This window comes from Mustela erminea, chromosome 6, assembly GCF_009829155.1.
Source record: "Mustela erminea isolate mMusErm1 chromosome 6, mMusErm1.Pri, whole genome shotgun sequence".
In the NCBI taxonomy this organism is placed as follows: Eukaryota; Metazoa; Chordata; class Mammalia; order Carnivora; family Mustelidae; genus Mustela; species Mustela erminea.
This window is the reverse complement of record NC_045619.1, coordinates 6,174,615-6,190,800: the sequence shown is the minus strand read 5'-3', so window position 1 is coordinate 6,190,800 and position 16,186 is coordinate 6,174,615. Positions and strand designations below refer to the sequence as shown.

General features: G+C 53.0%; 1 protein-coding gene, 1 long non-coding RNA gene and 1 other non-coding gene across 5 annotated transcripts in view; 2 read left to right on the top strand and 1 right to left on the bottom strand.

The window, feature by feature from the left end:
* The first annotated feature begins 95 nt into the window (after positions 1-95).
* LOC116594523 lies at positions 96-245 on the top strand. Its single transcript, XR_004287266.1, has one exon. It is a non-coding gene; the product is annotated as a U12 minor spliceosomal RNA (small nuclear RNA).
* A 344-nt stretch (positions 246-589) lies between these two features.
* On the top strand, positions 590-15,346 carry LOC116592681. The gene is made up of 3 exons (XR_004286579.1): positions 590-962; positions 2,745-2,892; positions 14,721-15,346. It is a non-coding gene; the product is annotated as an uncharacterized LOC116592681 (long non-coding RNA).
* LOC116592678 (NADH-cytochrome b5 reductase 3) overlaps positions 4,059-16,186 on the bottom strand; it is a 28,336-nt gene continuing 16,208 nt past the window's right edge. For all 3 annotated transcript variants that reach the window (XM_032346062.1, XM_032346064.1, XM_032346063.1), the window contains 2 exons: positions 12,114-12,213; positions 4,059-5,281 (listed from right to left, as the gene is read on the bottom strand). In XM_032346062.1, coding sequence (XP_032201953.1) covers positions 5,109-5,281; positions 12,114-12,213 — 273 coding nt within the window. In that variant the 3' untranslated portion in view covers positions 4,059-5,108. The remainder of the gene's footprint in view (positions 5,282-12,113; positions 12,214-16,186) is intronic.

Sequence of the window (16,186 nt, the reverse complement as noted above, 5' to 3'; positions counted from 1 at the left end):
AGCTGGGCTCTTCGTTCAACGGGCCACTCTGAAGCTCACCGTAAGGCTAATGAGAATGGAATTCGTTACCCAGCGAGGAACACGTGTGTGGCTTTATGCCTTAAACTTATGAGTAAGGAAAATAACGATTCGGGGTGACGCCCGAATCCTCACTGCTAATGTGAGACGAATTTTTGAGCGGGTAAAGGTTGCCCCTAAGGTGACCCGCCTACTTTGCGGGATGCCTGGGTGTCGCGATCTGCCCGTCCCTTTTTTGATATGGAAAAAAGCAGAGAGATTGAGGCGAATAACTTGTATTTTTGTGGGGTTTTTAGCGGCGCAAAACGGGGCCCAGTGCTGACCTGCCCCAACACCCAGCACTCTTGATCTTTTCAACTTATCGGCCCGTCTTTTTTATTTTTCTTATTTATTTTAAAGGTTTTATTTGAGGGGGAGAAATCACAAGTAGGCAGAGAAAGAGGAAAGGAAGCAGACCCCCTGCTGAGCAGAGGAGCGCCCCCCCCCCCATGCGGGATTCGATACCGGGACCCTGAGATCATGACCCCAGCCGAAGGCAGCGGCTTCACCCACTGAGCCACCCAAGTGCATTTTATTTTTGATCAGACAAAATCCGTTTTCACGCCGGGCTCATGAACCTTAGATTGGCCATTTCCCGCAGTTCTCTGAAACTTCTGCCTGGTGTCTGGCCAGCTGCTTATTTGCGGGGGCCCGCGGCACCCAGTAGGTGCTCACTTCGTGGCTCATGAGCTGAGACGTCCCGTCCCACGAGCGGCCCTCCTCGGCGGCAGCACTTTCCCGAGCGAATCGTCTCATCCCTCTGCGCTTCAGTCTTCCCGAGCTACAGAGTGGGGCAAGGGACAGGTGGCTGCGAGGGTTAAACGGGCGGATCGTTAAAACCTTCCAGACGCAGAAGCCTTTTCCACGATGCAGCGCCAGGACCCCAGCGCCAAGCAGGGCACGAGGTGGGTGTTCCACACGTTTGTTGCATCAATCGGTTAAAAAAAAAAAAAAATACACGCAACGTCTTTAGAACAACAAAGAGCATACACTGTCCTCTGTCGAGTTGTTATTATTAATTTCTAAGTGCACCGATGCCAGGGGCGTTCCTGTGCTGTTGTCAGAACACACATAAAACTCGCATCGGGGGGCGCCTGGGTGGCTCAGTGGGTTGAGGCCTCTGCTTTCGGCTCAGGTCATGATCCCAGGGTCCTGGGATCGAGCCCCACATCGGGCTCTCTGCTCAGCAGGGAGCCTGCTTCCCCTCTGTCTCTCTCTCTGCCTGCCTCTCTGCCTACTTGTGATCTCTCTCTGTCAAATAAATAAATAAAATCTTAAAAAAAAAAAAAAAAACCAAACCTCGCATCGGGCGCTCTGTGGGCAAGAGCTGGTCAAGCCAGCGGGTTGGGGTTGGGCACCAGACGGAGGAAGGGAAGCCAGGTCCCACCTGCGCGGGGATCGGGTGCTGGCTGGCCCTCCTCTTCCCAGCTGTTCGAGGGGACCGCTAATCCCTCCCTCCGCCCTCACTTTCTCCCTGGAAGTGAATGGGAGGGACGCGGGGACGAGGCCCGAGGAAGGGAGGCCGCGGCTCGGCCTCCGCAACCCTCCCGGTGCAGGAGGTGCAGGTGCAGAGGAACAAGGGAGGGGGCGGAGGACCGCGCGATTTACGTTCCTGTCGCGCCTTAAGTGAACTGTAATTAAGTGACTGAAAGGTTATTTTTAAAGCCAGTTCAATAAGGTCGTTAGCAGACGGCAGCGGCCAGCCGAATGGCCCTCCCCTGGAGGCATGTCGGAGGGTGTAAAGTTTTGCAGGGCGGTGTCTGGTTATCCCAAGGACAGGGATCCGGAATCTGGTCAGGTGGAGGTTGGGGGACTGGGGCAGGGGCCCTCCCAATGCCTGCGCCTGGGACATTCCAGGCCTGGGACGATCCGGGAGGAAAGAGACCCGTTACAGTTCTCCCAGGCGGGGCTTCGTTTCTCAGATGGACACGTGGGCCGTTTTGCCGGGCGTGAACATACATGGAATGGCCAGGAGCACGGCTGCGCCCTAGCTGAAGGGTCTGGGCCTGCTTTCTTTGGAAATAGACCAAGAATCGTGCCCCACTTGGGAAAACCACCTGCCTTTCACCAGAGACTGGGCGTCTGGCTGCATTTGGGGCTGAGGGTCCAGGGACTAGGCATCTGGGCAAATCTGTAGCCACCCGCCCCCCTTCTGGGGGATTTGGGGCAGTATTTACACCCTGCAATGGGCATCATTTTATAAATTCCTTTCCTTTCTTGCTCTTTTATAATATAGTTGGAGTTTTGTGTTGACTTTTTGTTTAAAGATTTATTTATTTGAGAGAGAGAGAGCAGGGGGCGGGGCCGAGGGAGAGGAACCCAAGCAGACTGCCCTGAACACGAAGCCAGACTCCGGGCTCGATCTCACAACCCTGAGATCAGACCTGAACCAAAACCAAGAATCAGGGGCTTAACCAACTGTGCCACTCAGGCGCCCTGATTTTTAAAAATTCTCTGTGTAGGCTGGCGATGTTACCTGTGAATCCACTTCAGGATACTAAAGAGGCGGTTATAAATATTATTTTAAAAGGATGTCAGGTCTGAAAGGGTGGAAGGTCATGAGACTAGGAGAGAGGGTAGGGACCAGGTCCAATCCCTGCCCTTCTAAGCTCAGGGACAGCTCCTTGTGCGCTTGGACAGGTGTGCATTCAAAGCCAGACACACAAGCCTGTTTTGTCATCCTCTAGGAGGGGACCCAGATGAGGAGATCTAATGTGAGCCCAGTATTCTGCAGTCCCCAGCACACAGTAGGTGTGAAGGGATTCCCAGGCCAAGCCCTTTCCTGCCCAGTGAGGAGTCCCAGCCCTGCTCTGGGGGCCCAGGCCAGAATGGAAGGTAAGAGGAGAGGAGAAAGGGACTCCCTGGTCTGAGGCTCAGCTTTTTGCACACTTCCCCTTCCTCTTCTCTTCCCCAGTCCAGCCACGCTGGCCTTCACGATGTTCCTGGAGATGCCCAGCAGGTCTCTGCCACAGGGCCTTTGCACTTGCTGGTCCCTCCCTCTAGAGCACATCTAGTGTGCTTCAGTTCCAGCCTCATTTCCACTGTCCCCTCAGCGACCTGCTTTCTGGGGAGTGAGCAGCAAGCCCTGGGGAAGGTAATGCCATAAGCTTGTTCCAAACACAAGGCGTCTGCACTTGCTGTTCCCCCCACTTTGAACACCTACCCCCGCAGGGCCAGCTTCCTTGTCTCTTTAAAAAGAGAGCAGTCCTCACTCCCACGCTGCCCTGTGGCCTGATTTCTGTCTTGGCATTTACCATCTCACAACACCGTCCAGCATCTGTCTTAAACCTTTCTCACGGGCACCCCAGGAGTAGGAGAGGGCGTGCGGGGGCAGCTGCAGCCGAGTCTCTGGCCTTTGGAACAGTGCATGAAGGAACAAGGAAGCTAGCGACCCCTTGCAGCCTCCCACAGAGAGACCAATACCTGCCTTACCTGGGGACCCACCTCCAACCTGAAGGCCGTTCTCTCCAGCAGAAACGGAGGCCAGTGATTTCTCCCTACTTTTCTGGGCTGGCCAGAGGGGACAGCAATGGAGGCCATACAGAGTTGTACCACCCAGGGCTGGAGGGAGCTTTTCACACTGCTGAGATGATGCACATGAGGCTGGGCCTGAGGGCGCTGGGCACAAAGGGAGGGTCTCAAGCTTGGACTCCCAGGGTCCACACGCTGGAAACAGCCTAATGTCCAAGGGTAGGGGATTTGCTAAAAATAAATCATGATCCACCCGGGCTTATGGAGAATGCGTGAACCCAGGGAAAAGCCCATCTGATGAGGGGGGAAGCAGCAGGCTGCGATGGGCCATGTGATTTCATCAGAGCAACCGGCGTCGGCCTCTGGATGTCCAGTATTTTCTTCCTGTGCATAGTTTTCTGTACAGTCCAAACCATACAGGACAAACACCAACACACATTAGAAATAAGCGCCGGGCCCCTTCCTGTCTCCTCTCCCGCTGCCCCCCCAACAATGACACAAATCACAGAGCCTCAGGGAACTGCAGAAGGGTTAGTAGTAGCAAAGTTTTATTTTAACGTTTTTTTCTGCTCATAAATGATTCTGAAAAAGCCCATATGCAAGAGGCAAACCCACCCTGTCTAAAGGCAACATCAAGGTCACTGAGAATGCTGCTCAGACGAGACCTCGAGACCTCCCCTCTGCCGGGGTGCAGGCAGCAGGAGGCGTGGCTCTGGGACAGAGGAATAAATACACTTGTCTTAGCTCCACCATCAGCGCTGGCGGCCCAGAGCCCGAGGCAGGCCACCAGACTGACAGCTGGGAACGCCCAGAGCTGCCTGAACGCTCGCTCCGGTGCTTTGGGGAAGATGCGGAGGCTTCCAGAGGGCCCGCGTGCCCACCAGAGGAGCCCTCGGTCAGGCCCCGCCTCCTACTCCATCCTGCGGGGGGTGGGGGGGTGGGGGTGGTAGGGGGACCAGCTCCCTGCTGGCTGGGGCCTGCCTGGGTCCTGGGGTAGAGGTGCAGACTCCCAACCCCACGCACGGCCCCTGCCCAGAGGACTTTTGGGTGTTACCTGTCATGTAGCGTCAGGTGCTGAGGCCTGGCCACGGCCCTGAGCAGGCAGTGAGGGGTGGCTGGTGAGGGTCCCGAGGCAGTGGCTGGGGCATCCCTGGCACCTGCCGCTCTGGGCTGCCTGTACGTTTGCGTTTATTTGCAGACTGTGGTCTGCCCTGGGAGGGGTGGGCGGAGCATGGCGCTGGGGGCCTCGGCCTAGTAGCGTGTGGGTGGGTGAGGTGGAGGGAGGGGAGGGCCGGCCCCGCCCAGCATCCCGGGTGAGAACCGAGGAGGGCCAGACCCGAGCCTGCCCCAGAAGGTGGCCAGCGGCGGCGCACGTGTAGGAGAACCCTGCTCCCAAAGGGGTCCCTGGGGGAGCTCAGCGGGATACCCAGCCCAGCACAGGCAGGCCAGGCTGAGCCCGGGGCCACGGCATGAGATGTGGGAGAAGGAAGTGATGTTACAGAACAGTGGCAGGAGGAGTGAGTGTGGACAGGGCACAGTGAGTACGCGGGGCGGGCGTGCAAGCAGCCAGCGCCCGGCCCTCAGAAGGCGAAGCAGCGCTCCTTGGGGTGGCCCACGCGGTCCAGGTTGGGCAGGCAGGCATACTGGATCATGGGCGGGGGGCCGCACATCAGTATCAGCGGCTCCTCCTCCGGGGGAGGAAGGTGGTCCCGGATCATCTCTTCATTTACGAAGCCCTGGCTGTAGTCCCAGGCTGCGGGCAGAAGACCAGGTGAGTCCCAGTGTGGCCACGTGACTGACCCATGACTGCCCACCTGCCCCAAGTCCCCTCCCTGTGACCGTCACTCTCGTGTGCTGTGAATTTCTCCCTTCTTTCAACAAACACTGAAGAGTGAAGAGGCTGATCCAGAGTGAATGCTCGTGCTGGGCCCCCCACCCCAGTCTGCTCCCCCAGAACAAAACAGCCAGTGAACAATGAACAAAATGGCAACAAGTGCATGTCTGTCACTATCTACTTGAACTGTAAATGGGCTAAATTCTCCAATCAAAAGTGGCTGAGTGCAGAAGAAACAAGACCTGTCTATACAGACACAAAGACAGACACATAAATCAATGGAACACAACAGAAAGCCCAGAAATAGACACAAGGTTATATAGTCAATGAACCTTCACCAAAGGTGGCAAGAATATCCAATGGGGAAAAGGACAGTCTCTTCCACCAATGGTTTTGGGAAAACCAGACAGCTACATGCAAAAGGATGAAGCCAGACCATTTCTGTTCAACACACACACACACACACACACACACACAAACCCTTAAAATGGGTTAAGGATCTAAATGTAAGACCTGAAACCATAAAAACCCTAAAAGAGAACATAGGCAGTAATTTCTCTGACATCAGCCACAGCAACACTTTTCTAGACAGGGGACCTGAGGCACGGGAAATTAAAGCAAAAATAAACTATTGGGACTACATCAAAATGGAAGTCTCCTGCGCAGCAAAGGAAACAGCCAACAAAATGAAAAGACAGCCTACAGAATGGGAGCAGATACTTGCAAATGACCTATCCGATAGAGGGTTAGTATCCAAAATATATAAAGAACTGATACAACTCAACATCCAAAACCAAACAATCCAATTAAAAAATAGGCAGGAGACATGAACAGACGTATCTCCAGAGACATCCAGACGGCCAACAGACACATGAAAAGATGCCCCACATCACTCATCATCGGGGACATGCAAATCAAAACTACAATGAGATACGACCTCACACCTGTCACAAACGCTAAAATCAAAAACGAGGAAACGAGACATCGGGAGGACGCGGAGAAAAAGGGACCCTCGCCGCTGCACGTGGGAAGGCACACGGGGGCGGCCACTGTGGGAAACAGTATGGAGGTGCCTCAAAAAATTAAAAAATGAGCCAAGAATCACGCAACTGGTTATTTACTCAGAGAATACAAAAACCCTCATTCAAAGGGAGACACGCAGCCTGGTGTTTATAGCCACATTATTTACAAAGCCAAATTCTGGAAGCAGCCCAAGTGTCCATCCACTGAATGAGTCAAGACGACGTGGTACGTACATACAATGGAATATGGGCCGTAAGATGAATGAGATCTTGCGACGTGGAAGGATCTAGAGAATTTGCTAAGTGAAGTCAGTGAGAGAAAGACCAATGGTGGATGATGTGGCTCATACATGGAACTCCAGAAACAAAACAAACAGAAAAAAAAACAAAAAAACCAACAACAGACCAGAAAACGGACTGAAGAGAATGAAGAGGCGTTTATCAGAGGGAGTGGGTGGGGGATGGGCCAGCAGCAGGTGCGGCGAGCAGAGGACGATCCGAGGAGCAGAAGTTCCCTCCGGAACTGCTGAGTCACTTCCCTGCACACCTGCAACGTGACACGGTGAGGGAGCGGCCCTGCAATGCGAGGAAAACCAGACCCATCCGCACACGGCCTCCCGGACTCGCACTTCAGGTGTTTGTAAGGCCACACACAGACGGAGAGTGAAGGGCCGGAAAAACATTCTGTGCGCACGGAAACGCGAAGAATGCTGGAGTAAGAGACCGAGGCGGCGCGCCGACAAGGACAGGCCACCGGTCAGCGTCGGTGCACACGCAGAAGGACGCGATTACGTGAGGCGAACGCTAATGGGTCTAAAGGGAGAAACAGCAACACAATAATAGTAAGGGATTTTTTTTTTTTTTTTAGATTTTTATTTATTTTTTTGACAGACAGAGATCACAAGTAGGCAGAGAGGCAGGCAGAGAGAGAGGAGGAAGCAGGCTCCCTGCTGAGCAGAGAGCCCGATGCAGGGCTTGATCCCAGGACCCTGGGATCATGAGCTGAGCAGAAGGCAGAGGCTTTAACCCACTGAGCCACCCAGGTGCCCAGTAAGGGATTTTTTAAAAAAGATTTTATTTATTTATTTGACAGAGATCACAAGTAGGCAGAGAGGCAGGCAGAGAGAGAGGAGGAAGCAGGCTCCCCGCGGAGCAGAGAGCCCGACGTGGGGCTCGATCCCAGGACCCTGGCATCATGACCTGAGCTGAAGGCAGAGGCTTTAACCCACTGAGCCACCCAGGCGCCCCAATAATAAGGGATTTTTTAAAAATATTATTTATTTACTTATATATCTGAGAGAGAGAGTGAGTGAGCAGGAGGGAGAGGGAGAGAGAATCTGAAGCAGACTCTGCCCTGAGCACAGAGCCTGATGTGGGGCTCGATCCCACAACTGCAAGAGACCACAAGATCATGACCTGAGCCGAAATCTAGAGTTGGACGCTTAACTGACTGAGCCACCCAGGCACCCCAATAGCAAGGGATTTTAATACCCCGCTTTTATCAATGGATAGATCACCCAGACAGAAAATCAATAAGGAAACACTGGCCTTAAAGAACATGTCAGACCAGATGGACCTAAGACACTTATAGGACATTCCATCCAAAAGCACACATATATCCTGCTTGTGTGCGCACCTCGCAGCAGTCAGAAGCCGTCAGCAAGGAGACAGGAAACAAGTGTCAACGAGGATGTGGAGAAGGAACCCTCACGCACTGTGGGTTTGGGAAGGCAAACCCGTGCAGCTGCTGCAGAAAGCACTGCAGAGGGTCCCTCAAAAAATTAAAACTAAAGGGGTGCCTGGGTGGCTCAGTGGGTTGGGCCGCTGCCTTCGGCTCAGGTCATGATCTCAGGGTCCTGGGATCAAGTCCCGCATCGGGCTCTCTGCTCAGCGGGGAGCCTGCTTCCTCCTCTCTCTCTGCCTGCCTCTCTGTCTACTGTGATCTCTGTCTGTGAAATAAATAAATAAAATCTTAAAAAAAAAATTAAAACTAAAATCACCATAGGATCCAGCAGTTCCACTTCTGGATATTTATCTGAAGAAAATGAAAACTAACTCGGAAAGACATCTGCACCCCAGCTTCCCTGCGGCACGCTTTATGGCACCCAAGATACGGAGGCACCGAAATGTCCATCAATGGATACAAGGGTAAAGAAAGTGTGTTATAAATACTGTCAGCGGGGTGCCTGGGTGGCTCAGTGGGTTAAAGCCTCTATCTTCGGCTTGGGTCATGATCCCAGGGTCCCGGGATGGAGCCCCGCGTCGGGCTCTCTGCTCAGCAGGGAGCCTGCTTCCTCCTCTCTCTCTGCCTGCCTCTCTGCCTACTTGTGATCTCTGTCTGTCAAATGAATAAATAAAATCTATAAATAACTAAATAAATACACACTGTCAGGGGCAGGAAATCCTGTCCCTGCAAAGGGCCTTCGAGCTGGGCTAAGAACCAAGTGGACAGGAGAGAGATGAACAGGAGAAAATCGAATTTAACAGCATATACACAGGGAATCCACACAGACACGGACAGTCCAAAGGCAGGCACAATGAGGTACACGTGTCATCGTGAGCGAAGGAGATGGGGTAAGGGTCTGGGATTTCGGAGGGAAGGAATGCATTTCACAGGGTGAGAAGAGCAGATGTCCAGTGATCCGATGTCTGTGGTACCAGGCGGGTCACTCAGATAAAATCTACCTCCATTAACAGCCCTTATTCTGGGAAGGACCCCCAATTTAGATTCTTTTTTTTTTTTTTTAAAGATTTTATTTATTTATTTGACAGAGAGAGATCACAAGTAGGCAGAGAGGCAGGCAGAGAGAGAGAGAGGAGGAAGCAGGCTTCCTGCCGAGCAGAGAGCCCGATGTGGGACTCGATCCCAGGACCCTGAGATCATGACCTGAGCCGAAGGCAGCAGCTTAATCCACTGAGCCACCCAGGCGCCCCAATTTAGATTCTTCTGTACAGTTACGGAAAGGATAAAAGTTTCTCTCGAGCCCAGCAGGGTCTCAAGTGCCTTCGGCTCAAAATAATCCACATGCCTAAGTGGCACATTTGGGGGCTGGGGGAGAGGTTGTCCTGAAGCCCTGCCATACAATGGAATATTACTCAACCATAGAAAAGAATAACGACTTGCTGTTTGTGGTGACACTGATGATTTCGGGGGCATTATGCTAAGAGAAATGAGTCCCACAGAAAGACAAAATACTGTATGATCTCACTTCTATGAGAACTCTTTAAAAAACAAAAACAAAATAAAAATAATTAATAAAAACAAAAATAAAGGGGAGCCTAGGTGACTCAGTCTTTAATCATCTGCCTTTGGCTCAGGTCATGATCCCAGGGTCCTGAGATCGAGCTCCGGATGGGGCTCCCTGCTCAGAAGGAAGCCTGTTTCCCCCTCTCCCACTCCCCCTGCTTCTGTTCCCTCTCTTGGTGCGTCTCCCTTTGTCAAAAACAAAAATCTAAAAAAATAAAAACAAAGACAAAGAAAAAAACACCAAAAGCAAGAAACCCCAAGCTCACAGATATAGAGAACAGATTTTGCTGGTTGCCAGAGGCAGGGGTAGGGCAAGAAAGAATCAGGTGGAGGAGGTTTAAGTCTGTTTTTAAGAACTTGCATGGGATGAAGTTCTACTTGCTAGTCTATAAAATGTGCAGGTATAGAAGCTAGCTCAATTTTACCACGATTTTTTTAATAGTATATTTTTCTTTATACGCATGCTGAAGGTGGCTCCGTGGGGAAACACAGGTCAGCTGTATTTGCCACGTGAGCTCGCCCCACTCCCTGTTCCTTCACGTCCACGCCAGCGCAGCCCGCCGGCCACTGTGCCCTCTCTCAGCACCCAGAACTGGGATACCTAACGCGGTAGCCATACCTCAGCTCCTCTTGAGCGGTGGGTCACGGTAATAATAAACGTTAATGCGACTCCCCACCTGCTAACGGGTTACTGTTCCAATGGTCCCCAGCAGGGGGCACTCCGGGGGTGGCACTGCCATGCGTCACCACCAGGGGTCAGCACTGGCCCCTTCCTCCGTGACCAGGAGCGCTAAGCCTAGCCTACCCCAGGAGGAGCAGGGAGGAAACATCTCACCCTTGATAGGAAAGAAACACGTTCCTTTTTTAGGAAAAGAAGCAACTCCAAGACCAGGTGCCCCGGCCAGACGTCCCTGCCTGACCCTACAGCTGACCGGTGAACAGCAGGGGCGGGAAACAGACACAGACACACACACACACACACACACACACACACACCCCTACACAGGTCCACACACATGTGCACTTTTGGCCAGTAGTGCGGTACCATCGATAGATTTTCCTTATGATTTTCTTGTTAACATTTGCTTCTCTCTATGCCAGTGTACCGTAAGAACACGCGTACCTAACAAGATCGGCGTTAACCGGCGATTTGTAAGGCTGCTATGGGTGGTTACATTTTTGCGGAGTCAAAGTTCCGTGTGGAATTTCGACGGCACGTGGGGGTCAGTGCCCCGAATTCTGGTGTTGCCCAAGGGCAACAGTACTTTGTCGGTCTCACTAACCAGCTGCTACTTGGCTCTGTAACTTTGCTAATAAATCTGTTTCCTGGCTGCCTACCCCTCCCCTGCTAGAACATCAGCTCACAGGCCAAGCCCGCTTCAGGAACAGAGCGGACAAGGAGCCTGGTTCCGACGGGCGGGTCCAGGCTGGCCGGCCAGCAACCGATCTGGGGGCACTGCTGCCAGGTCATCAATCCATCCACGCCTACGCCTAGCTCTTGGCCAGGAGGCCCGGGACCCGGCTTGATTACCCCAGGAGGGCTCTTCTCTCCAAGATGGACCCAGATGACCCAGCTCAAGAGATGGGCACCTGCCCCTAGAGCCCATCTGCTTGGTTCTGGGTGAAGCGGAGGTGGGAGAGTCCCCACACCACGGTTGAGCCCGGCGAACCGTGGGCCCCAGGGGAAGGAGGAGGCAAAGCAAGGGCAGGGTGGCCGATCCCACACTGGGGCCCATGAGGAGGCTACAAAAATGTCCAGTTTCCAACATCTAGAAGTTTCCAGTGAAGATGCAGGTCCTTGCTTCTCTTGAAAAGTAGAAGGACGTGACCTACAGGGCTGCAGTCACAGTACTCCCTACAGTGTCCCAACCCTGGAGCCAAATACCACCAGCGTCACAGACCAAGAAGCCTGAGATACTACTCTTTTCCCAGCAATGAAATTGAGGTATTTCCTGTACCCATATCTCTACCCACAGCCAGAGAATGAAGCAGAACTTCACTTCCAGGGGCAGCCTTGTTTTGGGTTTTGCAGGCAGCCCTCCCTTGCTGCCTCCTACGTGACTTTGGCATACCGGAGGGGCAGAAAGAGGGTCACGGTACACCAGCCCAGCCCAGACCACCCTCCGCCCCAGGGCCTGGGGAGAAAATGGTGGCATGCCTTACAGGGTACAAACGTCACAGCAGGAGCACTTGCCCCTACCCGCTGCAGTAACCCTGCTGACCTGCCCCAGAATAAGCCCCCCACCAAGGGCAGAGGCCTCAGGCTCTGGAGGAGGATGTGAGTTCAAGCCCCACTGCCGGTGTTTTCTAGCTGGGTGCCGTGGGACACTTACTTGCCCTCTCTGATCCGTCCCTCATCTGTGAGATGCGGTCACACCACCTCCCTCTCACCAAGCCACCCTGAGCACCACCAGAGACCAGGTGAATCGAAGGCCCGGCACCCCCCACCCAGCCCAGCCCACCCGGGGCTTCCGTCGCTCACCTTCAGGGGCTTTGTCCACAGTGTACCAGAGCTTGAAGCGAGCAGAATGTTCGTTCCTCAGTTCCTCTAGCTCCGGCCGCAGCAGGATGTCCTTCTCAGTCTGGGGGTGGGGGGAACGGGGCCCGGAGGTTAGGGAGGACTGCCTCTGAGACACTTGTCACCCGGATGGCTCACCATCCCGCCCACCGTGGGCCACACGCTTGGGAAAGCTTGCAGGACGGCAGGCTGGCGGAGCCGACCCAGACTCCCCGAAACGCGCGCCCCGTTCTCCCCATCTCGCCCGACCACCTCGACGCTGCAGACAATGTTCATTCCAGATGTTTCCTACCGCTGTGGGGACATGTGCCGACAAAACGGGGAGTGGAGGAAGCGGACAGCGGAACGCAGGCGCGGTCAGATACAGAACAGGGACGGGCCGGGAGCAAACAAGCCAAAACCTACACCAGACTGTCCCACTTAAAATAGCGGTGACAGGTCCCTCATCCTTCGGATAAGCCTCCTTATGTTCTGGTGTCTCAGGCTGCACAGCCTTAAATCGGGAAATGCAGACTATTCCCCAAATCACACCTGCTCCTTCCACAGCCTCGCCCACACTGTGGCCTACAGCACCCCACTCTCTGCTCCCACTGGCTTCGTCCAGTTGGCGCCACGTGGCCCTGTCCTTCAGCCTGGTGTCACCTCCTCCAGGAAGCCTTCCTAGACTCCCCAGAGGCATCAGCGACCTACTCCTCACACAGCCCCTCTGACCACAGGCCTCTCTGCCTCGTGCATCTCAAGGTCACTCCCAGACAGACGGGGCTCCTCAGGGAGGAGGACAGCGACTGTTTTTTCCATTCTTTTCTCTTCTTATTTTTTTCCTTTTTATTTATTTATTTATATTTAATTTAATTTAATTTAAATTTTTCTATGGCCAGTATGAAGCCCAATGCCGGGCTTGAACTCACAATCCCAAGATCAAGACCTGAGCTGAAATCAAGAGTCAGACTCTTCATCGACTGAACCACCCAGGTGCCCCTCATTTCCCACATTTCTCAGGGGGACAGTGGGGCCCTCCTGCCGTGATCGAGTGAGGACAGGGCCAGGGCTCAGGCTGGACAAGCTCTGCGTAAAAAATGCCAATATATGGAGGTAAAGAAAAATCCCGGGATGGCCTTCAGAGATAACGAGTGTTAGGATCTTCTGTGTATCTTTTAGACTTCGCTTTCTAATAAGTACCTATATTTTCTTTTTAACAAAAATAGGATCAGAGCATGCATGCTGCCTTGCCGCCTGCTCTTCTAAGGTCAGAACACTCTGCAGACCCACCACGTGGCATCGGCCTCTGAGCGCCCGCGCCTCCTTTCCCGGCGGCCCAGCCCCCACTGGACAAAGGGACTGCCGGTTCCCCACCGAAGGGCATTTAATCATCTGGAACACCCTCCTTCATAAACAACGTCTCTCTGCCCATCCTCCCTGCCCTACCCATTCCTTAGATACATCTTGGAAAGTGGAGTTTGGGCAGAAAACTCCACGTGGGTAAGGCACTGGAACACGCAGGCTTCAGCAACGCACACAGCAGCAGGGTGCCCAGGCCTGACCCTCCTCCCACACCTTCGCCGGCTCCGGGTAATAACCATTTAATATTGGCCAGCCGGATGGATGGGAAGTAGCCCTCACGTTTTATTTATCTACACATTTATTTTATTTATTTATTTTTAAAAAGATTTTTTTTAAAGATTTTATTTATTTATTTGACAGAGAGAGATCACAAGTAGGCAGAGAGGCAGGCAGAGAGACAGGAAGGGAAGCAGGCTTCCGGCTGAGCAGAGAGCCCGATGTGGGGCCTGATCCCAGGACCCCAGGATCACGACCGGAGCCGAAGAAAGAGGCTTTAACCCACTGAGCCACCCAGGCGCCCCACTACACATTTATTTTAAAGTTTATTCATTCATTCATTTTTTTAAGTAATCTGCATGCCCAATGTGGAACTCGAACCCATGACCCCAACATCAAGAGTCCCGTGCTCTCCAAAGGAGCCAGCCAGGCACCTGTATTTTCTATTATTTAAAAAAAAGATAAGGGGTGCCTGGGTGCCTCAGTCGTTACGACTCTGCCTTCGGCTCAGGTCATGATCCCAGGGTCCTGGGATCCAGTCCCGCATCGGGCTCCCTGCTCAGCGGTTAGCCTGCTTCTCCCTCTCTCACTCCTCCTGCTTGTCTCCCTCTGTCACTGTGTCTCTCCTTGTCAAATGAATAAGTAAAATCCTTAAAATAAATAAATAATTAAATTTTAAAAAATTTAAAAGATTGTCACTGGCTTAGTTGTATCTTATTAGTCTGAAAAGACTCCGTACTGGTGATGCAGTGTGGACTTTCCCCAGCTGTTCACCGATCTTACTCATAATGGGCTTTTCTCACTTGTAAGCAGCTGGGCTCTCCCTTCGCGTCCCACTTAGATGGCCTGTCCCCATTCATTCCCTCAATACCCATAAAAATGCTCACCCAGCACCCCTGAAACTTCACTTTTCTACGTGTACATTCCTTAACCTAAACCTTAAAGCAGGGATCTATTCCGCATTTCCCAAATTCATAGCAACTAACCCCAAATTCCTTTCACCTCTCCCCTCAGGTCTGAAATGCCACTCGCGCCACCTGTGAAGTCTTGCATGTACCGAGGCCTGTTTCTAGGCCAGTGCTGTTCAGTGGAACTTCCTGCAGTGACGGGGATGGGAATGTTCTAGATCTGTTATCCCACACAGTAACCACAAGCCACAGAACCCATGAAACGTGGCTATGAAGATCAGGAAAGCGAGTTGTAAATTTTAGTTAATCCTCATTAACTTAAATGTAAATACCTACATGTTCTAGCATGTTCCAGCACGGTCCAGACTCTCCATATGTTACCAGAAATGCTTTAGGTCCAGTAAGCCTGGCTGTCACGTGGGGGTCAGGAACCATGGTTCCCGGTATTGATGCTTTACTAAGCCCCATCCAGTGAGCTGGATTCTTCCTTCTTTCTTCTCAAAACTTTCTCTGCTGTGCACAGACACTCTGTCCTCACATAATACTAACAACTTCTTTGCTTTTTGGTACTCTCCTGCCATCACGGACACACACTGCAACTTCCAAAGGCTATGTGACTTCCCACATCACCCCAACCCAGTGCAAACACAGGTATGGAATCCAGCAGCTTCTATTATGCCAAACATTAGAAAGGTTTGCAAACATGTAAAATGGGACAGAATTTTCTAAAATACAGTGATTTTTCATAAAATGTGCTCTGGCTCAAGTCCTGGTCCTACTACCTCCTGGGAGACGGGTCAGTCAAGTCCCTCTCTGGGTATCCAAGCTAGAAAGTGAGCAATTTCAAGACCCTGGCTAGTGGGCCAGTGGGCCCCAGGATGCCCTGTATGGGCAACACAGGGCTGACGGCCCCGGAGACTAGTCCAGCAGCACTAAGTGGAACCACAGTCCTCCCACACCCACCAGTTTGGAATTAATGGCCCTTCCCATGCACCACCCACCTCGATCAAAGCCACCTTGGTTGGCCTCAGGGCGGTTTACTGCAGCTGCGGGAGTCCAAGGACCTTACAGATGGACGGGACAGAGCCTGGACCCGAGGTGCCCTGGGATAAGCTGACGTGAACCATATCTGAGAGGCACCGCGGGCCTGGGTATGGCCCCCACACTGTTGGCGGACAGGTGTCTCACCTTGGCATTCCTCCAACAGGGACCACTTTGCAAAACCCACATATTCAGTCATAAAACACTGAATCTACGAAGACTCCCGGGGTGACCCTGCTTCATCAGCTAATTCTACGGTGAGGGAGCGGAGCTCAGAAATGGCAAGTGGTCCATCCAAGGCCACACAAGAGGCCAGGGCAGAGAGCCGGCAGGCGTGGGGAGGACATGCGCTCGGGAGTCAGACAGACCAGGTCCAAACTCAGCCCCAAACCCCCAGCCCAGGGCCTTGCCTGTGGCTGTGCTCTGGGCCCCCTGGGCTCCAGGCCGACCCCCATCCCGGCCCGCGTTCTTCCACTCTACTGCCGGCCCCTGACTCTGCCTGTGGAGCGAGTGCTGAGGTCCGGAGGGAGC